Source organism: Diplotaxodon limnothrissa, linkage group LG20, assembly GCF_057381915.1.
Source record: "Diplotaxodon limnothrissa isolate DT_005_m linkage group LG20, D_limnothrissa_male_GT1.1, whole genome shotgun sequence".
Taxonomy (NCBI): Eukaryota; Metazoa; Chordata; class Actinopteri; order Cichliformes; family Cichlidae; genus Diplotaxodon; species Diplotaxodon limnothrissa.
The window spans coordinates 29,811,872-29,836,451 of NC_140615.1; the positions used below are offsets into that span (position 1 = coordinate 29,811,872).

Genomic DNA, 24,580 nt, shown 5'->3' on the forward strand with positions numbered 1-24,580 from the left:
TCTGTGAGTTTCAGACTCTGGATAATAAAAGCAGTAAGATGAGATAATTGCCGGAGGACTGCTTCCTCACACCAAAGAAAATCTGTCACTTTCAAACATCCATATTGGGATTTTACCTTCACAAGGATCTTGCCCCTGAGTGCTTCTGGGGATGGCAGCTGCCCAGATTCATCAGCTTTGATGTTGGAGACATCCAGCTTGTCCCCCAGGATCTCAATCAGGTACTGAGCCATCTTCTTTTGCTGGGGAACACTGCAGTGGTTCTCTATAGACAGGATCACTGGGTAGCTAGCAGACAATCACACAGGTTGGAGAAAGAGGGCTGTGTCAGCTGGTTGTTACAGCACAGCTTAATTATTTCACACTTTTCACACTTTGAGTTTTCTTGATTTTACCGTCAGTACAGGTGGAAGAATACTGTAAATTACAGTAATGGCAAAGCATTGGCACATACATGGCTGTGTAACAGTGTTGTTCACTGTTTGACGATGCCTGTTTGTTTTTGTTTACACTACTCTCTGTATCTGGTTTGGAGTATTTGTTGTGTTACTGAGGTTTAATTTTGGATTACAGCTGGTGGACTAATACCAACCCCATTTTAACACTACTTAGTTTAAATTATTAGTCCTTGCAATATTTTGTAAGCAGGATACTAGTTGGCAAACTAGCTGGCAGGTTTCCAGGGTAACACTACAAGAGCGCAGTAAGGTGATGGTATTAAAAAGCCACAGAGTTGACAGAGGAGATCACTACGGTCACACTGCAGCAGAAAGCCACTCTGGGCCTGGTGGAGGAACTGAGAACATTTTTATACATGGACCATAACATTCTTTATGGGAGGATACAGGCCCAGAGAAGAATTTCTTCAACATCAGCAACAACTGGTGCTACTACAGTGATGAACAGTAATCACACCACAAAAATGTACAACAAATTATTCATCAATTTTAACAGCAGAAGTCTGTATGCTAATTGATAGGAGATAAACTGGAAGTCTAATACATTATAGTTCAATACTGAGAGTAAAGCAAAAAACATTCTGGACAACAATGTGATTTCACATTGTTTCTTGATTTCACAATTTGTGTTTCTTAGTTATAACAGTTCTTGTTGGCAATAAACCTTACACCACTGGAAAGCCTGTTTATTTCCCCTTCATTGGTGCTACATTTGCAAGGAAAGTGGATTTAGCAGTGGGTGGGTTGAGCAGCAAAGTTGAGTATGTGGGTTGCGCCCATGAAAAACTTGCCAAATCTTCTCCATCAGTGCCAGACAGCTTCTTCTGCTATTGACTTGTTTGGTGTCGTTTCCTGGATTGGATGACTGAAGTCTGAAGAAACAAAACATATTGGTAGCATGTGGAAGAACCATAGACAACCATAAGAGCCTGGCAGTTTCTCCTCATACTGGTCACCAGCTGGGTCACCCACTGCCATGGGATGGCATCACTTTATTCAACCAGCATTTGTTGTGAGTTAGCCAGTATGGTTCTGTTATGTATTAGCAGAACTGGAGGCAGGCCATTCCATCCTCTCCACTTCCAAACTCTGAAGGTAGTGTCTAATAAACCCCGCTCTGCGGAGCCAAACATTGTCATCTTGGAGAGTAACATTTGGTCCCGGACTGTGGAAATATGGGCCACTGTTTGCAGAGTCTCATCTCCATATCTCCATTTGAAACATTTTTTCCGGCCAGGACTGAAATCGGATGTTGTTCAATACTGCCATGTATGCCAAATAACTGCCAAGCCAACTGAAATAATTCCTCCAGCTCCCCTTTGTCCTATCCCAGTAGTAGAGGAGCCATTTCAAAAAGTGACTGTTGACTGTGTGGGGCCTTTACCTAAATCTAAAACTGGAAACCAGTTTCTGTTGACGGTTATGTGTGTTTCAACTAGGTTTCTGAGGCAATCCCACTACAGAGGATTACAGCTCAGATTGTTGCCAAACCTCTGGCAGACCAAATGTTGAAAAGAATCTCACCAATGGTTGTGCAAACAGACCAAGGCACCAACTTTAAGTTGAGAGTATTCGACCAAGCCCTTGAAACATTAGGCATCGAACACATAACCTCTAGTCCTTACCATCCTGAGAGTCAGGGGGCACCAGAGAGGTTTCATTAGACTTTGAATAATGATAATAATAATGGATTGCATTAACATAGCGCTTCTCTAGGCACCAAAGTCCTGGTGAACTGGGGTTTGGGCGTAAGATGAGGGGTCCTTTAAAGGTTTTTAAAGAGAGGCTGGCTAATCCGGTTGACAACACCAAGAGCCTTCTGGAGTATGTCAGAACACTAAATGACAGGGAATAAGCCCTCTTTAACCTAACAAGGAATGCACTAGCCGCTTCACAAGCAAAGATGAAGAGACACTTTGAGCAGAGGGCAGTCGACCGTTTATTCCAGCCAGGTGACAAAGTGCTCCTTCTCCTGCCTTATCCTGGCTCAGCTCGTTCTGTTAAATTGTCTGGTCCTTATGTTGTAGAGAAAAACCTCAGCAAGACCAACGACATTATTCAGACCCCAAACCTAGACGTCCTACTAGAATGTGTCACGTCAACATGATGAAGCTGTACAGCTCTTGTGAACCTTCACAAAAAGGTGGCCCAAGAACAAGTGGCTACATTCCCAATGGCTTCTGTTTCCAAGGTGGACGCTACGCAAGATGAAGAAGGGTTGGTGTTACGGGGTGCTGAGCCTCAAAGTGCTCGACTAGGCAATTCCCTGATATTGTCAACACTATCACAATACCTGTCCCACCTTCCTGATGAACAGAGCAATGATATCATAACACTCATGTTGGGATTCCCATCTCTGTTCAATGACGTCCCATCTCAAACCACTGTTATAAAACGCGTTGCTGACTAAACCTACACCAATCAAACAGCGCGCTTATTGGGTTAGCCCAGCAAAGAGGGAAATCATAAAACAGGAAGTTGAGTATATTCTTCAGAATGGCTTTGCAGTGCCAAGCTCCAGCTCTTGGAGTTCACCATGTCTCTTAGACACAAAGTCAGATGGAACTCCAAGATTCTGCACTGACTTTCGAAAGGTAAACTCCTCCAGCTTTTGTAACTCCTGACCACTTCCTGCAGTACACAGTTATGCCTTTTGTAATGCTCCTGCAACCTTTCAGAGACTGGTCAACAAAGTTTTGGGAAACATCCCCAATTGTAGAGCATACCTAGATGATATAGTTGTGTATAGTAGTGACTGGGCAACCCCCACGGCTACGTTGAAAGAAGTCTTCACTAGCCTAGAAAATGCATCCCTCGCTTTGAACCTTGCCAAGTGCAACTTAGCTAGAGGCAGTGTCCTCTACCTTGGCCAGCAGGTTGGTCTACAAAATGTGTGCCCTGCAGATGCCAAAGTCTCTGCAATTAAGGAGTTCCCCAACCAACCACTAGGAGGGAACTGCGCTGTTTCGTTGGGATAACAGGATATTACTGGCGATTTTGTAAAAATCTTTCCTCTGTTGTTGCCCCTCTCACTGACTTAATCAGTCCCTCAGAGCCTTTTGTTTGATCTGAGGGTTGCCAACAAGCTTTTGAAAGCCTTAAAGGCCTACTTTGTTGCACTCCTGTCTTGTCTACTCCTAACTTCTCTTTACCATTCAAACTGGAAATAGATGCCAGCGCAGTTGGGGCAGGAGAAGTGCTTCTCCAGGAGGATACCCAGGGCATTGACCATCCTGCGAGTTACTTCTCTCGCAAGTTTGATGAACATCAGCTCAGGTATTCTACCATTTAAAAGGAGACACTTGCTTTGTTGTGGGCGTTGCAACATTTTGAAGTTTATATAGAGTCAAGTCAGAGTTCACAGATCACCACCCTTTGGTTTTCCTCTCTAGGATATATAATCACAACCAGCGTCCTATGCGTTGGTCACTGATTATTCAGAACTATGTTCTCGTCACAAAAAAGGTTCGGAAAACTTTGAAGCACACTCTGCCGTGCTATTTACATATGTCACCAAACCCCAAGTTTGGTTCTTAATGGGTGGGGGTGTTACATGCCAAGAGGTGTGGCTTTGTTTTTATGTTGCAAAAGCTGTTACACTATCAGTGCAGCAATCAGCATAGCAGTCTCCACGTCTTCTACTTAACTCTACAGTCCAACTGCCATAGCCAGAATCTGGACTCATTGCTGAGCATAAGGTTCCTCCACATCTCCAGGTTCAAATGTACACATTGCCAGCACCAGTGCAATCAGGCCCCGATGGAGAAGGGCAGTCATGGCAGGCCTCTCTATCGGACTGAAAAGGCTTTGTGCAGTCTGTTCCAGATTGTCAGGGTAGAGAGCACGAGTACTGATGAGGAAACTCTTTTTGTGCTGTCGTCCTCTTGCGTTGCCAACTTCATGGTCTGTCTTTGAAATCCATCATTGTATGGAACTTAGCCTTCAATGTGGAGATGGTAATAGGGGTCGCTCCACATCATGTTGCAAGTTGGTTTTGCAGAACACCAGTTTGAAGTTGCTGTATAGCACAGGCCCTATCCAGATCAATTGAACATGACATGCACCATCTGACTGCTTTAGCAGGGTCCATGCTAACAGGTGCTGCTAATAAGGTACCAAACAGTCTCCAGATAATCAGAACCTGAGGTACCAGACTCTCAAAACAAGAGTCAATAGCAGCAGAAGGTGTTTGGCATTAGCAGAGAAGATTTGGCAATTTTTTCACTGGCACAACCCGGTCGTCAGTGCAAGTCAGTTAAAAAGGATAACTATGGAAGCATGAATGAGAGCAAACATACTCATTCTTGACAAAGGCGTACTTGTTGATTGTCTCAATGACATCTCTGAAGAGGATCTTGGAGGTTAGGGTGTAGCCATGATGGACAATGGGCTCACCGTCCTGACCGTCCCAACAATCAACTGTGGACAGCAAAGAAGAGACAAAGCTGGCACTGAAATGTGCAAAACTTACAAAAGCAAGACAATGATGGGATAGAGTTTAAAAGACAACGTGTTCCCTAATTACCATTTATTCGTTTATATGACAAAACTAAGATAAGTGAAGCCTGCAGGCAAGTTCACACACAGCACCCTGAATGTGAGTTTACACTACACACTAATATAATCTTATATAACTAAGAAGACTGTATCAGTAACCTTTTATTAACAGAGCTGACCCAGATGACTAATGACTAACTAAAAAATAAAAAAATACTACAAAAACCCAAAGTCTCTGACACGTAATACACAGCAAGTGTAACCACTCCAATAAAAGCATTAGTTTTGGTAGTTTGCTGGTCTGGAGCTTTGAGGGGTGTGTCAACACAATGCCCCAGCCGTAAAGGTCAAGACAGTGCAATACTCAGGCTAAATTAAGAACACAGCTTGTTACATTATTGGTGTTACAGTGTTGTCTGAGTCAGATTCTGTAAACTGTTGAATTAAACAAACAAGGCAATGCAAAAATTGGGACCACTGCCTGCCTTTAAGAGTATGACACTATTTAAGTTGTACCTGTGTACTGTGAGTGTATGTATGAGTCCATGCTAACCTTCCACACAGCGACAGCCAGACTGCAGCACCCAGGCATACATATCCACCCTGGACTGTGACATTAACTGATCACCCATCAGGTAAGTGTTGTGTGATGAGGCGATGAAGTAGTTGCACAGGGGCTGGGTCATGTCCTGGTTCACGCTGTAGTGATCTGGGTTGAAGATGTCCCCTGCTGGGCTGCGCATATAATTTGTAAAACCTGGAACGAAGTTGGACAAAGAATTTTCCTACAGGGTTCGTCTAACCATTTATCCAATCATTTGGTCTCAGGTCTAGTCTGAAGTGTAGGTTCAACTATATTGGAAGTTGTTAAATCTTAGTACTTTAATGTAGTAGTATGTTCTGAACAGGTATAGCTCTGAGTTTGGAAACATGGAAATATGTTAACTTTAAAGACTCAGATTCTATATGTCATTCACAATGCTTAATTAAAACATAAAATATAGAAATTAGTAAATGCAATATTTTATCAAGACATATAATACAGATAAATATTATAAAACTTTCGTTCCTTTATTTAAAAGAAAATGAGAACAAAAGTGAAAAAAATCACAACATTAAGAGAACAAAAATACTTTTCAGTATTAGACAAAAGATGCTGACATAGCTGGATTATACTGCGTGTAGTTTTACAATATATTAGCAAAACATTGGGGCATTTCCTTCATATTACTATGATGATAAAAAAAATATGGTTTTACACTAAAGTTTTAAACTAAATATTTCTATTGCAAAAAATCACTTCTATTGTTCGCCCATGCTTGCTGCTTCTTAGTGTTTCATCTTTAACTTTATGCTTCTTGGAGATCAGCTGGTGTTTTGCTGATGTAGACCTTTAGCTGACACATGATTGGGCAAAATGGCAAAATGACCAAAATCAAATTTCAGAAGCATTTCCTAAAACCAGTGTTGGGCAAGTTACGTTTAAAAAGTAATTCATTATAGTTACTAGTTACTTCTTCAAAAAAAGTAACTGAGTTACAAGATTCTAAAAGTAATTAATTACTTGAAAAGAAACTATTTTGTTACTTTAGTTTAATTGGCCATTTTTAACTACTTTTGATGTTTCCTCTACATTTCACATTAAAAACTATTTACTTTGCCTTGTTTGGTAACATTCTTTTCAGCACAACCTCACGTGTCTGAATTTGCAGTTATGTTTTCATTTTGACATACTGTATTAACACAATTGATCTAAAATCAGACAAAAAACATAACATCCGAGAAGAAAAAGTTATATTTTTTACTGTAACAACCACAAACATGTTTAATGAATCATATTTCATAACTTTAAATGTAAATATAAATTGTCAATTTTAAAATCCTATGCACAGGTTTTGCAAACAAAGTTATTTGCAGCCATTTACCTTTTACCTTGATTTTTTTAAATAACCATTTCAAACTATTTACATAACAATCAGCTGTTCTGCATTCAATAAGATGCCACACAAATTATTTGTGCCACTCCAAATATTCCTGTCCACTATAAAGGAGAACATCACAGCCTGATACCTGCAGGTCTGACAGCAGCAGGTGTATCACTCATCCTGTTTTCATTCAGCAGTCACCTCATTGTTCTGACACACAACACAAAACTATCCACAGCACTACACACTAACTACACAAGACAACACATTAACTACACACTCCAAACACGCTAAACGTCACAAATCTCTCACATTTCAAAACTCTCTCTCTCTCTCTCGCGGTCACTCCTAAACTTCCCCCTCTTCCTAAACAACCAAATGTAATATTACCATATCATTTTTGATTGGTCGACATGGTGCATTTTTCCACCAACACCAATGGGCTGTTTCTGTTTAGTTTTTTTTTTATTTTTTGGTCATAAGCAGAGAGTGCTTGCTAGCGCTGTCCTTAGACAGTAAACGTGACGAAACTATTCAGGAAAAAACACAGCGTATATATTGTTTATCATGAAGTGTCATCTTGGCTTACCACGACTACTTTATTGTTCCTCAGTCAAACAGCAGCACTCATGCGATTGTTTTGCCCCCTTAGCTCCAGGTGTTGTGTCAAAAAGTGATCATCAGCCAGAAAGTGAGCAGAGTGAAGCTGACCCCCCCCACCCACTTGAAACATAAAGGCAAATAGGCGGAGTGGTTAGTGCTACGTTTGTGTAGATTTGTGCAGGTAAAATTAGTGTTTGTGCTGCTACGGTTTCTGAGATATAACGATTTTAATTCTTACAGCCTATGCTGTTTAACAACAGTGTCTGTGGCAGTGAGTTTCAGCAGCTGTGGAGTGGACCACTTTTATAGAAGACTGTCCACTTCTTTTAGGCTTGCTGCATATTAAGTTTTATTATTATTTTTTTTAGTAAACCAATTTAGTCAGTGGAAAGGTTGATATTTCTTTTGTTACCAGTGCAGAAACGTACACATGGTAGGCTAAAGTTTTTATTTTTTTCTGTGGAAAACTGTGAGTTACATGTGAAGTGATTCATGTATACCTAAATTATTATTTTTTCACGTACCCAGTTTGTCTCTATGATTCTATTTTGAATTATATATGTTCATTATTATTATTGTAGCTGTCTCAGAAAAAATTAAGTGCTTGGTTTCATAGGTTGTCACCTACATGTAGAAAATTGAATATTCCACAGCACCTCGGCCAGGGATCTTCAACCTGCGGCTCTAAAGCCACATGTGGCTCTCTGGCCCCTCCACTAAGACCAAGTAAGTTCTGTTTTATTATAAAGACAACAAGAAAGGGTTCTGTTAGCAGTTTGTTTTTTATGAAATATCTGCATTGACTATTCACAGAATGTACAAGGCTTTTAAAAGTGATTTAATGTTTCTTAGCTTCAAAACTATTTACTGTAAATCTCAGGTTGGTTTCCCATCTTTCCTAATTTTCAATTTTTATGGAAAGGACTCACTTAGCTGGCTTCATTTTAACAAATACTTTTCCCGTTGTAAAGGTTAGATGACTCATTTTCTTCTAAAATCTAAAGATAAACATTTTCATTTACATTTCCATAGCTTTCACTAGGGCTGTTCGATATAACCATATATATCGGATGACGATATAAAAACGTCTATCGTTTCATTTTACGCTATCGTTTGTTTCGTGGTGTCGCAAAATAAACTCTTTACGGCAATATTTTTTCATCGTTTTGATGGTCACTGTATTAATTTCTTAAAGTTCTCTCTTTCTCTTATATTTAATATAACCACACTACGGACGGACAAGCGCCTGTTTTTATGCGTTGTTGTTAGCAACAACGACGGTAAAACCATCGCATGTCCGCTTGTTTATATTCCACATAAACCTTTCACAATAAAGCTCAAGATCCTGTTGAGACTTTTCAAAATAAACTGAATCACGTGAAAGAGCAGATTATTTACGGATGAGAAGTAAAAAAGAGCCGCCAGATGCTAAAAAATAAACCTTAGACTCAAACGTTAGAACAGGCTTTTCCCTGCAGCACGCCGTGTAATAAATACTCACAAAGAAAACAACTTATGTCTAAAAATTTATCGTTTCATGCATCGGTTAAAACGTTATCGGAACGATGAGATTTTGGTCATATCGCACAGCCCTAGCTTTCACGATACAACAACTAATTTTCTAGATATTTATAAGCGCTTTCTTTTTTTTAGGCTCTAGACATGTTTTGTAGCAGCAGGGAAAAAACTGAACTGAAAAGAATGCTGACCCCTGACCTAAGCCATGAGGTCAACACAAAAGAAATACAGAAAAATTATTGACAGAAAAATGGAACGGTTACTTTCAAGAGGCTACAGGTGAAGATGAATGGGTGTGTAAAAGCAAATATACATCAGACTGACAAAGAAAAGAGCGTTAAAAGATTTTTACTTTTGAACTTTAACTTTATATGCAAAACTGAACTTACAGATAACACACACACTAGCCATATTGAACACATGCAACTGTAATGAACCAAATAAAACAGAAAAATGCAGGCAACACTCATTATACTGTGTATAACAGTATAACTGTGAGTAACTGTCCCTGCACAGAGCTCATTTGCTGTGGTGCTGTCTTCTGTTTTGAATTCTGATGGACACAGAGATGGATTGGAGAGTGGCCTGAGGCAGGTAGACTCAGGTAGGCCACGCTCCTGCTTCCACAGCAGTGCCAAGATGAACTATAGCAGACTCTTTGAGGACAGAGATGGCAGGAGAAACAAATGGCACTTCCCTTGTCATTCCTTTGCTGAGGTAGCAGTGCTGTGAAGAGCAGCGTTTTGTAAAATAAACACTTAATATGTTCCTCACTGTCTTAGTAATTACAGCGGAGATATTGCACTGAGCATCGATTTGGATCGCACCAGACCTCAACTGGTCAGCTTCGAACATTGCACTAAGCAGCTCTGCCCTCCTGTATGTTTGATGGGTCACACCATCTGTGGCAATGGCTTTCACCAGCTGCAAGACTGGGTTTTCACTGTCTTTCAGAACAGCATTTTAAAATGTGGAGCTGTCACAGAAGGCACAACATAAGCACTGAAAAAAATGCATCAAATGCACAGGTACTGAGCACAGAGATTGTTGATTCCTCTAATCTAATAGGCTGATGAAGGTTTCCATTTTTTAATAATCCCACCTTCACTCTTTTGGCCCAAAAAGATTCATCTGCATGGAGCCATTCGGTACATGGAGAGAGGTAGGAAGTCCTCTTCCTTTTTTTGGGTGGAACAGCTAGGCCCCTCCAGTTCTCAGCTGCATCTTCATCAGCTGGAGGAATGTTTGTGGCAGCATCAGATCCCACAAACAGGTGAGCATCCATTTTTTATTTTGTCTTCTGCACTGTGAGTTGTCATGGATCCAGAATTGGCATCTGTGACTTCCAGTGATCCCACTGTTGCCTCATCTTTGGTCTTTTCTTTTGCAGAACAAATCCGCATATTTCCCTTGATGAAGGAAAGATGACGAGCAATAAAGCGATCGACTCGAACAGGCAAGTTTTCATGTCTGAAAAGGCCATGTTTTATCTTTTTGAACTCAGCTTCAACAGTGGCTGACCTTGCTGTGATGCTGGTGCTTTGGAAGAGAGGGACCATTATTCCTGTCCAGAGTGGCAAGTAACTTGCCACTCTTATTATATGAGGAATAATCTCAAGGAGAAAGTGAATATTATCTCTATCTCCGTTTGCTGCAGCAAGTGACCTGCTCTCCTCACATATTTCTGTTACCCATTGTCGTAGGTCAGTCTGGATCTCATCCACCGAATCCACTCTCTCACTTTCCTCGGTCTGTTCATCTGGAATGATGATGGAGTCTTGAGCAATTTGGGCTTTCAGGGCGCAACATCAACCCTGATAAAACAAGGGAGGAGTTTGGCAGACTGGGTTCCAAGAAGGACATGAAAGCATTCATTAAGGTAGGACTTCAGATCAGGATGAGGAGTGAAAACCTTGACCAGAGCTCCCAGAATTGCCAGACGAAAGTCACTCACAGCTTCCTTTGGTACAGGTACACCTACATGAATCCATTCTGTCAACCAGTTTGCGATGGCATTAACATCATGTTTCTCTTCATGTTTCCTTTTTTCTTTCTCAGCAGGTGATCCAGGTGATCGATATATGCATTTTTTATTTCTTTTTTTTTTCTGCTCATTCTGTTGGTTTTTGTTTTTTGCCCTTCTCCCCCGTCCCTCTTCTCAGCTGTTTCTCTTTCCCTCTTTCTTTCTCCCCTTCTTTCCCCCAGTCAAGTCTGTCCCGTATTCAGTAAGTGAAAATAAAACAAACAATAAAAGGTGAATCAAATGGACCATTACGGCAAGGCTGGGATGGTCAATTTGGTAAAGTAAATCCGTTGGGCATCTTTCTTTGCCTTTAGACAACAATTCTGATGGCAAAAGAGCCAAACGGGACAGGCAAAAAACCCCAAAAAAACCCCAAAAAAACATCATGTTTCTCTGATAGCATTTGCACCACTGGGACACCGGGGCAATTGTTTTCTGTCAGGATACCTTGATAAAGGAAGATAAGGCCAGATTTGCCATTTGGTCTCAGCAGTTTTTTCACAACTAAACCGGTTGCATCAAAACACACAGTTGGGGGAGATTTTTTTGACAATGTCTTGTACACATGGATCTGAGTTTGACTCTAGTAGTTACAGAAAAACCTGTCCAGTCCAATATCTCGGATGCTACCACTGTGAGGAACACTATATTTTAATAATTGCAGAGATGCAATGGGGTCCTTATCTCCTAATTCCAAGTCTTTTCTCTCTTGTTTGACCTTTCGCAGAGTGGCCAAATTTGGAAGGTGGCTTGGCTCAGGATCTCCAACAGCCATCAAATCTGCTGCCTTCGCTGAACTCCATACAGCTGGTTCCATTCTGCCCTCACACAGCTCTTTAGCGATCTGTTCACGCAGGTTTCCAGACATGAACCGCTTGGAGTGGCCAGTGTGCAGGGAGAGATCTGTATTTCTCATGAAACCATTGGACTATTAATTGCTGGCTGTCTGTCACATGACATTTCTAACTGGCCATGACACTCCTTACAGTTGCCTCTAATGTCCAGATAATTATTGGTGACAGCTGGATGGACCTTTGCTCTTCGGAACACAAGTGTACATGTATTTTAGATTTTCTTCCATACAAGGTCATTGATGATATGAGTCCAAGTGCCAGGCTTCAAAATTGTGTATTCCCTTTTTTGAGAAGGAGAAAACTTGTCATTGTATTTAACCTTTTCAGGAATAAATTTAACCCAGTCCTCAAAAGGTACTTCAAGTTCAAAAGCTTGACAGTTTTCTTGTCCAGGAGAAATGCAACGTGAATCTAACTCTCCTTCACTATTACTTTCCAGATTACTTTCCTGATCAGTGATTTCCAAAGCTGACCAGATGTGTCTATTTAGCTTCACAAAAGTGTACAGGGCCTTTGCTGACATCTTGTTTTCTAGCTGCTGACTCAGCTCTTTCCAGACTGGGGCAGCTGGAGTGGCTATTTTGCCATTTTGGACTATGGCCTCTTTTGAATTGCAAAGAATTGGAAAAATGGAAACCTTGTCTACAGATGGCTTTCGAACCATCTAAATAAATTTTAAAAAAACCACAAAAAAACCCCACACTATGTTTAGGATGGAGCAAAAGATGACTTCTGACCTATATATTAAGCAAGGAGAAACCCCTCCCCCAAGTTCTCCACGAATCTACACTTTCATATTTTGTCGAATTCTTGTTTTTAAGATGGAGCTATTTAATTTGTGAGTTTTATTGACTTGAGTCTGAGTGTTTAACCCATTAACATGTACTGTACAGCACTTAGGTCCAGTGTACCAGATGTTTTTAAAGTGCTTTAGAAACATAATTTCTTTTTTAAAAGTTTTCTTGGATTTGCACATTTGTAATTGCTGTATTTTTGAAAATGTTTAACATTGAAAAAAAATCACTTTGATCCAGCCATATCATGTATTAACTCCGTAACTAAAACCTTTAAATGTAAGCTTACCTTGTTCAGAAATCAGATTTAACACGCTGTTGTAAGAATCCTTCAGAAATAGTCATGCCAAATAATACTTTTTTCTGCCAAATATAGGGTTTTTTTAATCCACTCTAAAAACAATAAATCCTCAAGCATTTGCATCATAGTTTTAGGAATGAAAAGTGATTGAAGTAAAGAAATTGAAGTAAAAAAAAAAAAAAAAAAAAAACTACATTCTACAAATTTAGCTGATTAAATACATTAAGAAAAGTTTATTTTAACAGAAATTTATTGAACAAATGAACATACAAAGCGAAAAGTCATTTGAAAAAAACATTTTCATACCATAACAGCACATCTCAGAAACCGTGGCAGCACAAATGATAATTTTACCTGCACAAATCAGCACAAACGTAGCACTAAAAAAGTAGACCATTTTGGTCCTTTTCGAGGCAGTCTTGAGGGATGATGACCTTTGAGAGTGACCTATAAAATAAAGTTTAATATCTCAAGGAACCGTAGCAGCACAAACGCTAATTTTACTTGCACAAATCTGCACAAACGTAGCACTACAAAAGGAGACCATTTTGGTCCGATTTGGAAGAGTCTGGGGGGATGGTGACGTCATCAGCCAAAAATATAACTTAATATTTCAGAAACCGTGGCAGCACAAACAATAATTTTACTTGCACAAATCTGCACAAACGTAGCACTAAAAAAGTAGACCACTTTGGTCTGCTTTGGAGCAGTCTGGGGGGATGGTGACCTTTGAATGACCTATAAAATAAAGTTTAATATCTGAAAAACCATAGCAGCACAAACGATAATTTTACCTGCACAAATTTGCACAAACGTAGCACTAACCGCTCCGCCTATTTGCCTTTACGTTTCAAGTGGGTGAGGGGTCAGCTTCACTCTGCTCAGAAAGTGATTGCTGTCCGCGGGAGCGCGCGCGCAGCTGCTTAAAGCTGTAGCGCCCAGATTACTTACAGCTACTTCCGTCCAACTGATATAAGGTGCGGTAAACTAAACACAGCTTCAACCGTCTATTTGTTGAAAAATAGTAACGCGACCGCATCGCATTTTCTTGTTAGTAATGGTAACGGCTAGACCTCTTCGTGGGGACGTAACAATGTGGGGGCTCGTCCAGGATATGAATGGAAGGTACAGCGATTAGTAAGTTTAATAAGTTTTGGTGTGTTGTTTGCCAGTCGTTTGATTAGTTGTATTGTATCTGCTACGCTCTCTCCAGTTAGCATAGGGGAGTGTGTGTAGCTGAGCATAAGCTCCTTCTTCAGGCACTCATTTTTTATTTTGCCTTTTTTGTTTTTGGAGTAATCCTGGGTGGGGATTTGTCCAGTTGGAAAGGAAGGATCAGGAGAGGGAGGTCCAGCTGAAGAAGGAGTTGGAACTTAAGCGTTTAGAGGCAGGGCTTGCCAGAGCCAGGGAGGTTGAATTGAAAAAGGTGGAGGCGGAGACAACTGTCAAGTTGCGACATTTGGTACTCCAGCAGGCTTCCCTTCCTGCGACTGCCTCCATTCGGCAGGCAGACGCACCGTTTGACGTGGGGAAAAACAGTCGTCTGGTTCCGGTGTTCCGCGACACTGAGGTTGACAGTTACTTCGAGTCATTTCAGCGAATAGCCACAGCCTTGCACTGGCCAAGGGATTCGTGGGCCATTTTGCTACAATGTAGGCTGGCAGGTAAGGCTCATGAAGTTTGTTCCTCGTTGTCAGCTGAGGACAGCCTGGACTATGACAAGCTGAAAAGGGCTATCCTGCTGGCTTATGAGCTGGTCCCAGAAGCTTATAGGCAGTGTTTCTGGAGGTTGAAAAGGGGACAGGGTCAGTCCTATCTGGATTTTGCCAGGGAAAAAAGTGTCCTTTTCGATCGGTGGTGTGTGGCCTGCAAAGCTACTGACCTGGCTTCGATATGTGAACTAATGCTCATAGAGGAATTTAAGAACTGCATTGCTGAGCGCATTGCAATATATATTAATGAACATAAGGTTTCCTCGCCAAAGGAGGATGCAACGCTGGCTGATGAGTTCGTGCTTGTCCATAAAACTAGTGTCAGTAGGTATGACCGATGCGATGCCCCAGTGAAGGCTAGCGAGGTGCCAGCTGTGCAGTACCCGAAGAGTGAGGTACTTGTGTCTCGTCCCAAGGCAGACCGAAAGTGTTTTTTCTGTTTTAAGTCTGGCCACTTGATCGCAGATTGTGAAGCTTATAAACGGAAACAATCAGTCTCAACTTCACGTGGGGCTGATTAAAACCATGCCTCCTGTCAGTAGGCCCCCCTCCCCTGACACCCCAGATAAATGTTTTAAGCCTTTCATTTTTAAGGGGACAGTTTCGCTGTCTGGTAAGCCCGGGGACGAGTGTGAAGTGCTCATTCTGCGTGATACTGGTGGCTCACAGTCCCTCATACTAGCTAGTGTGCTTGAATTTGATGAGAAGTCTGACTGTGATGCTAGCATCATCGTAAGAGGTGTTGGGATGAGTTTTGTGCCTGCTCCCCTTCATTGTATTTGGGTACAAAGTGAGCTGGCGGGTTTTTTTCAGTGGCTGTGCAGCCTTGTTTTCCAATTAATGGGCTGGATTTTATAATGGTAAATGACATAGCGGGTGGGAAAGTTTATCCTACCCCTGAGGTGACCATCAATCCTGTTGTAGAGCCTGCTTTAGATGCCCTGAGCCAGCAGCACCCAGATGTGTTCCCTGTGAATGTTCTTACTTGTTCTCGTGCCCAGCAACAAGGTGGGGGGGTTGATTTGTCAGGATCAGTGATTGCCTCTATTCTAGAGAAGGATGTGATGCCCTGTACTGATGAAAGAGATAATGGAGCCTTAGAGTCGGCTCAAAGTGTGGTTGAGCCAGCTCCTGAGTCTGAAGCTCCTTTTCTGCTCACTTGGGAAGCACTTGTGGAGGCTAGTAAAGAGGACCCTTCATTAGTCAAGTGCAGCTCAGGATGATGGGGGTGAGGGGATCAAGAAGCAGACATTTTTCATTTGGGAAGGTTTATTGATGCGCAAATGGACCCAAAGGCCTGGAGAAGACTGGAGTACAGTGTGGCAGATAGCGGTTCCGACAAGTCTGCGGCAGCATGTGCTACAGTTAGACCATGGTCAGGTCATTTGGGTGTCACTAAAACATATGACCGTATACTGCAGCATTTCTTTTGGCCGGCAATGAAAGCAAATGTAGTGCAGTTTTGTAACACCTGTCACATTTGCCAGCTTGTGGGTAAACCGAAGAAGGTGGTGCCCCCCGCCCCTCAACGTCTTATCCCTGCTGTCGGTGAACCATTTGAGCATGTCCAGGTAGACTGTGTTGGCCCCTTACCAAAGACGCGGGCAGGGAATCAGTTCTTGTTGGGCAATCATGGCTCAAGAGTTGGCAGTTTGTCTTGTAATCGGAAGGTTGTCGGTTCGAGCCCGGCTCTGACAGTCTCGGACGTTGTGTCCTTGGGCAAGACACTTCACTCGTTGCTTACTGGTGGTGGTCAGAGGGCCCAGTGGCACCAGTGTCCGGCAGCCTCGCCTCTGTCAGTGTGCCCCAGGGCGGCTGTGGCTACAATGTAGCTTGCCATCACCAGTGTGTGAATGGGTGGATGACTGAATGTGTAAAGCATTTTGGGGTCCTTAGGGACTAGTAAAGCACTATACAAATACAGGCCATTTATCATTTATTTACCATTTAACCATAATGTGTAACCAAAAAGCTGTGATGAAGGTGTCACTTTTGTATTGTTCGCTATACGTGATGTGAAGCAGGAGTCTTTGGGGTTCAGCCCAGCTACCCTGTTGTTTGGCCATGATGTGTGGGGTCCACTAAAAGTGCTGAAGGAGAGTTTTCTCAGCGGTTGCATGCCTAAAACTAATGTGGTGGAGTTTGTGAAAACATGCAAGGACAGGTGGCAATGGGCTGCTTTGTTAGCAAAAGAGGCTCTCTGTGTATCCCAGGCCAATATGAAGAGACGGTTTGATCAGAAGGCAGTGGAAAGACAATTTCAGCCTGTTGCTTGTGTTGCTGCGCGCGCCTAATTCTGCCCTCATGGCTCATTTATCAGGCCCCTATGTAATAGTGAAGAAAGTGTCTGACACCAACTATTTTTCTCAACACCCCAGAACGCAGGAGGAAGACTCGCCTATGCCATGTTAACATGCTGAAACCATACCGCACCACAGAAACCAGCATGACAGAACAGGCAGACACCGCTGGGATCGCTGTCCCTGGTTCAGTCCCTGCTTCCCTGCTAAGTGTAGAAGTCAAGGGCGTTGATGATCTGGGTACCCTTTCCGAGGGACAGCAATGTGGGCGGTTGTCAAATTCTTTTTTTTTTTTTTAGCCAAGGACGAGACCCACCTGTCTCATCTTCCTCCGTCTCAGTGTAGGGATGTACTTGACTTGTTGCACTCCTATCAGTCTCTCTTTAGTGATGTGCCCTCCCGCACCAATGTTTGTGAGCATGACATTGACGTTGGCGACGCAGCCCCAATCAAGCAGCATGCATACCGCTGCCCCGTCGCCAAACATGAGGTGATGAAAAAGGAAGTTGAGTACCTAGTAGAAAACGGCTTGGCACAACCTAGTTGTAGCCCCTAGGAAGGAAGCTTTAGCTCTTCGCCGGTGACCGTGTTCACAGATCACAATCCCCTCGTTTTTCTGAACCGGATGTGCAACCACACACCACTGACAATATCGTAGCTGATGCACTCTCATGCAGCTCACAATGAAGTGTTTTTGTTGTTTTGGTAGAGCTTGAATATAAGGGGGGAATGTTACATCCTGTGAGGCTTTGGGAGTGTGTGGGTAGGGTGTTTGCCCGCTCTCTCCACCTCCTCCTCTCTTGCCACTCCTACCCCCTCTGTCTCTCTCACTCTTCTCTCTCCTCAGGACACAGCTGTTTTTGATTAGCCTCGTTTGCCACCAGGGCCCAGTTAACAATCACCTCTGAGCAGTGTTGGGCAAGTTACTTTGAAAAAGTAATTATAGTTACTAGAGATGGCACGATACCACTTTTTTATGTCCGATACCGATATCATAAATTTGGATATCTGCCGATACCGATATGAATCCGATATAGTGTTTTTTAATCAACAAAACTGTTTTTTAAATATCTTGCTGCATTTTGTATAAGTTCATACTCAAGTTTAAAACAACAACTACACTAAAGCTATTCTGTTATACCCCTATGCAAAAAAAATATTTCATAGTTCAGCAATACTGATCAATCTAATAAACTTAAACCTACACCATCCTCCCTATTCTGGTATTTTAAAGAGTACTTAGCATAAATATTAAGCAACCTAACTAATAGGGTTCCAACTCCCAGCAACAACAAAAATAAATAAATAAAAAATAGGGAACCACCCCTCACGCTCCACCTCATGATGCTTAATCGACGTAATCAACCTTAATTTGATGAAGTGTGAAAAAAAATGCACAGAAATCAATTATTTTTCAAGAAATATTAAATAGATTCAACATCTTTCTTCAACAAAATTGCAGACTGCACAGATGGTACCTTCCCAAAGGAAAAAGTACTATAGCTTACTAGGGTATATATATTAGACTTAATAGTTACTATATACAGTAATTGACTTCTATTCATTTTACATCAAATTAAAACTTTGGGTGTCAGATAATTATTTATTAAAAGCTAGACATTTTAAATGAGAATAAGAAAGAAAAGTATGTCTTTGTGCCCCCTTTTCCCTGTTAATGCCCTATCGGCCCCCCTGGCTAAACTTTGCTAGATCCGCCCCTGCACAGTTACCAGCGTCAGCTACGTAGAAAAAGATCCTGGTGTAGAAAGTAATATTAAATAAATTCTAACAACAGCTGATCAAGCTTAAACGTGCTGCTGTTGTTCAGCCGCTGGTTTCCTCTTTCTGGTGCAAAGTGGGCCAAAAGCAAACAAGAGAGATGGACTCGCGACAGAAAAGCCGATCAGCTGATCGTTAAGCAGTTTCATGATTGAAGTAGCAGCAGGAGAGGCAGTCGCTTGTTAAGCTTAACGCAGGAATGCTTTACAAACATTCAGAGATGGACTTACACACTTGCTTTACTTCTCTCGGGATAACTTTGTTGGAGATGAAATGCCGGGTTGCTAGCGAAGCTCCAAATGCTATCCAGACCACCGACAGGTCCTACATGCCACAGCCGCTCTATCACGTGATGCATACTGCTCCGACGTGCTAACGTTCTGAGGTGAGTTACGGCGTGTTGCAAGTTTTGTGAGGTGCTTTCGTGATATTTAATGGATCGGACTACATTTTTTTATTTTTCTCCGATATCCGATCCAGTAATTTAGGTCAGTATCGGACCGATACCGATACGTAACATCGGATCGGTCCATCTCTAATAGTTACTAGTTACTTCTTCAAAAAAGTAACTGAGTTAGTAACCGAGTTAGTAACTAAGTTACAAGATTCTAAAAGTAATTAATTACTTGAAAAGTAACTATTGCGTTACTTTAAAAAAAAAAATAGTTTAACCCTCTGGGGTCCAGGGTATAATTGGCCATTTTTAACTACTTTTGATTTTCTCTCTACATTTCACCTTAAAAACTATTTATTTTGGCTTGTTTGGTATCATTCTTTTCAGCACAACCTCACGTGTCTGAATTTACAGTTATGTTTTCATTTTGACATACTGTATTAACACAATTGATCTAAGAAAAAAAAAAAGGGGGTTCCTTTGAGGGGTCCTGAAAAAGCGCTATATAAATGCAATCCATTATTAATATTATTATTAATAATAATAAAAAACATAAAATCCGAGTAGAAAGTTATTTTTTACTGTAACAACCAAACATGTTTAATGAATCATATTTCATAACTTTAAATGCAAATATAAATTGTCAATTTTTTAAATCTTATGCACAAGTTTTGCAAACAAAGTTTTCAGAGAGGTAGTGTTCAGTTAATGTTTGAAGAGATTTTACAAAAGAGTATGGGTGAGACAATGATGTTCAGATTTTTAAATGTCACGGGGATTTTCTTAAGAAAATATCCAGGCCTTAAAACCGTCATCGTCCACATGGGGGACTGTAGCTCAGGTGGTAGAGCAGGTCATCTACTGATCGGAAGGTTGGTGTTTCGATTCCTGGCTTCCCCTAGTACTAACCCCAAATTGCTCTCCGATGCATCCATCGGAGTATGAATGTGTGGGTCTTAGAAAGATGTGCTTGTGCGAATGGGTGAATGTGAATGTGAATGCACAAGTTGTGTAAAGCGCTTTGAGTGCTCAGATGAGTAGAAAAGCGCTATATAAGAATCAGTCCATTTACCATTTACCACTCCAGCCCAGCAGGTGGCCTTTAAATTAGCGGCAGAAGAAGAAGCAGCACCTAAACACGGGATGTCAACAAACGTCTAGAAACTAACTCCTCACAGCGCTTCGTTACATGTATTACCCTGACAGTGCTCGCTGGACTATATGAGTGACCTTCGTTGAAATATTGAATGCAGTACTGTAGGGTGTCTCTCTCTCTCTCTCTCTACCAACAACCAAATGTCATGTTACCATATCATTTTTGATTGGTCAACATGGGGCATTTTTCCACCAACACGAAAGGGCTGTTTTTTGGTTTGTTTTTTTAATTTTTTGGTCATAAGCAGAGAGTGCTTGCTAGCGCTGTCCTTAGACAGTAAACGTGATGAAACTATTGAGGAAAAACACACGTATATTGTTTATCATGACTCTGGTTTTACGTAGCCTATCAACACAACTTAAAAACTGATATATATCACCTTGTTGCTTTGTCATCTTGAAATGGTCGTGTGATTGGCTTACTACGACTACTTTATTGTTCCTCAGTCAAACAGCAGCACCCATGCGATTGTTTTGCCCCCTTAGCTCCAGGTGTTGTGTCAAAAAGTGATCGTCGGCCAGAAAGTGATTACCGCCCGCGGGAGCGCGCGCAGCTACTTAAAGCTGTAGTGCCCAGATTACTTACATAGACAGCTACTTCCGTGCAACTGATATAAGATGCGGTAAGCTGAAGACAGCTTCGATGTCTGCTTGTTAAAAAATAGTAACGCGACCGCACCGCATTTTCTTGTTAGTAATGGTAACGGCATTGTAACGATAGAAATAGTAATAGTTAGATTACTCGTTACTGAAAAAAGGAACGGCGTTACAAGGGGCGTTACAAGTAACGGCGTTATTTCCATCACTGCCTCTGAGGTTATATAAGCTGGGGATGAACTGTGAGTGAGGTGGTTTTTTCCCTCTGTGGCTCTACACGTTTTTCCGCTAGGTTTTGGACAGACAGCCTCCTTGCGAGTAGTGAGTAGGCGGGCTTGTGGGCCCCAGAAGTGTCTCCCCTTGGTGAGGAGTTAAGGAAGAAGTGTGGGAAGTGCCTCCCTTATTTGTTAAAGCCGGTGTTGCCGGCTCTTTAAGTTAAGGTTATTTGTAATAAAGCCATATTGTTTGTAATAAAACGATATTATTATAGAACACCTCTGTCTGTTTTCCTTTTCATTCTATTTCTAGACCCATTTGTTACTGGTCCCCACACTCACACCCCTAGACCCCTTCGTGGGGACGTAACAGGCATTGTAACGATAGAAATAGTAATTAGTTAGATTACTCGTTACTGAAAAAAGTAATGCCGTTACTTGTAACGCCATTATTCCCATCACTGCCTAAAACCAGAAGCGATGTAAGCACTGAATGAAAAGAAGCTGCTAGAATCTGAAGATGAAAGTCTTTAACACATCAACCACAGCCTGGTTCTTCACTATAAGACTGCACTTCAAAAAGCAGTATAATGCAACAGGGAAGCCATTTACTAGAAGAAAACTAAGAGTATTCAAAAATTCAAGAGGAACTTACCATCAATTCCCAAAACATCGTGCTTTTGGTTCTCAGAGCACGGCTCAAATTTGCGGATGATGTCCAGGCAGTGGTCTTTACTCACCTTGGCCATCTATAAAATGTAAAAAATTCATGTCACAAATACCTCTTTGATCCAATTGGTGATCTGGCTGCACGTTTTTATTTTCATCTTGGCTTCAGGAATCAGCTGTTTGGCACCTGTCCTCATTGGTCAATCAGATTTCGACCTGACATTTTTACAATGTCTTGACACTGTTAGCTTGTTAAAGGTGTCTTTAAACAAAAGTCCAAAAATAAGACAAAGTTGAACTGAAAAATTGGAAATTGGAAACAACAAGTAAAGAAAAATCTTACATTAAACAGGACATCAAGCATTTTTGTGTGTATATATGTTCATAGAGGGACTAATAATTCTGTTTTCCTCTGTATGTTGTCCTGTAATCACAGCTCAGAAACACTAGCTGTGGTATTGCTGTGTTCAGCTTTTTTATGTCATTTCATATAAAAATAAAAATGTCAACAGAAAAAGAGTTAGAACAAATGCAGAATGTACTTACTTTCATTTCAGTTTATTCCACTCCAATCAAATGTTATCTATATAGCCCCAAATCAGGTCACAGCTGGCTCAAGTTGATGTGTAATAAAATAAAAAAATAAAAAATAACTCTCTCAGACTATCAGGCAGCTGCACTGAAAGATAACTGACTCCATGTTGTTAGATCAGGGGTCTCAAACTCCAGTCCTCGAGGGCTGCTGTCCTGAAACCTTTCCATGTGTCCCTGTTGCACACACCTGAATACAATTAGTAGCTCATTAGCAAGAGTATAGAACTGGAACTATAGAACTTGGTTCAACCCCTAACATTCATTCCCTCATGAGCTGCTGTAACATGAATCAAATGGCTGAATTGCCTCCTCAGCATGCAGTCAAGTTCTAGAGTCTTGCTAATGACATACTAATTGTAGGTGTGTTGCAACAGGGACACATGGAAAAGTTTCAGGACAGCGGCTCTCGAGGACTGAAGTACAAGACTCCTGTTGTACATGGTGTAACAGTGGTAAGCAATGTTGCCTCACAGCAAGGAAGTCTTGAATTCGACTCCACCATCTGGCCGGGACCTTTACGTTTGGAGTCTGCATCGACGGAAATTCTATGCACAACAACCCATAACGTCAAAGCTAAGAAAAACAGCTCCATCAGGTTTGAGGTGTGGGCCTTTTCCAAATCGTGTTCGATTAACTGAAATTACTACAGCTGGACTCCAATCACGTTCTAGAAACATCCGACTGATGATCAGTGGAAACAGGATGAACCTGAGCTCAGTCTTGACTGTTATGGCAAAGGCTGTGAATACTTATGTACACACTTTACTGTTGCTTTTTATTTTAATACATCTTCAATAATTTCAAGCAAACTTTTCTCACTTTGTCATTAATGTGTATTGTGTGTAGACGTTTGAGGTGATAATTTGTAGCTAGACTCACAGAGATGTGCCCACCTGCTGTAGTGCAGGATATGGGATTTAAAGCACAATCAGCAACATCTTAGTTTGGCTCTGATCAGCAGTAAACTGACTGGTGCAACTCTATTTTCTAAGTCTGCAGATCAGTAGCATTGTGGGTTTTCACAGTAAAGAACACCACGAGAAATAATTTAAAACAAAACAAAACAAATTAAAAAAAAGAGCCGCTTCAATAAGCAAAGTAACTTTGAGTCCCATTAGAACCAGTTTGTACCTTTTGCTCAGCCTCCAGGAAGCGGGCCAGGTCATCAGTGTTGAGATGGTCCTTGTGGTTGCTGTAGCTAAGCATGAGGAGGTACAGATCCCTGCGGGTCGACATCATCTTGTAGAAGGAACAAAACTCCTCAAAGCCCAGAGTTCCCTGGGTGTCATCTGTGTCTGCCTCCTACACATCAGGTACGAGACAAATTTCCAGTGTTAGAAAACTGTCTTAATACTGTAATACTGCAATACTTAATACTCTTTATAGTGCTTCAAGCAGGACTACAGAGTTTCCTTGTTTGCCTACTAGATAATAATAAAAGATCAGAATTGATTATTGTGATATTTACAGCTGATTTTGTCTTTTGTCTGCAGAGCAGCTTCATGCACACTGGGCTCACAACATTAGAGACTTATACACATGCTTCTATGGCAGGGGTGGGCAACTCCAGGCCACGAGGGCCGGTGTCCTGCAGGTTTTAGATGTGTCCTTGAGCCAACACAGCTGATTTAAATGGCTAAATGACCTCTTCAACGTGTCTTGAAGTTCTCCAGAGGCCTGGTAATGAACTAATACTTTGATTCAGGTGTGTAGACCAAGGGTGAGATCTAAAACCTGCAGGACACCGGGCCTCAAGGCCTGGGTTGTTGCTGCCACATTTTTCAAATCAGTTTGTACCAAATATCTTAAGTGATGTAAATTCAAGACTTTTATCCAAATAATATGTTCAGACTCAATGTACCGAGCCTCCGTTAGAGTCCCATCCAAGTTGTGCTGGCAGTGGGAGCTAAACATCTTATGGACTGGGGCCTCTGCCAAGCCAGCTCTGCATCTTTAATCTCCAAATGATCCAACTCACCACCGATGATACAATTATTAAAACCTGTAATAATGATAATAATATTACTATCATTATTATTATTATTATTATTATTATTATTATTTTAAAAATAACACCTTCCCTGACCCAAAGGCGCTATAGATCAGCGGTCCCCAACCCCCGGGCCTCGGACCGGTACCGGTCCGTGAGTCGTTTGGTACCGGGCCGCGAGAGTTGAGGCTCAGGTGTGAAA

At 41.5% G+C, this 24,580-nt stretch overlaps 1 protein-coding gene across 1 annotated transcript in view; it reads right to left on the bottom strand.

The window, feature by feature from the left end:
• plch2a (phospholipase C, eta 2a) overlaps window positions 1–24,580 on the bottom strand; it is a 67,120-nt gene that overhangs the window by 25,901 nt on the left and 16,639 nt on the right. The window contains 5 exon segments of the mRNA XM_085345580.1: window positions 117–288; window positions 4,757–4,877; window positions 5,509–5,712; window positions 21,781–21,874; window positions 23,520–23,690. Of these exon segments, the coding sequence (XP_085201706.1) occupies window positions 117–288; window positions 4,757–4,877; window positions 5,509–5,712; window positions 21,781–21,874; window positions 23,520–23,690 (762 nt within the window).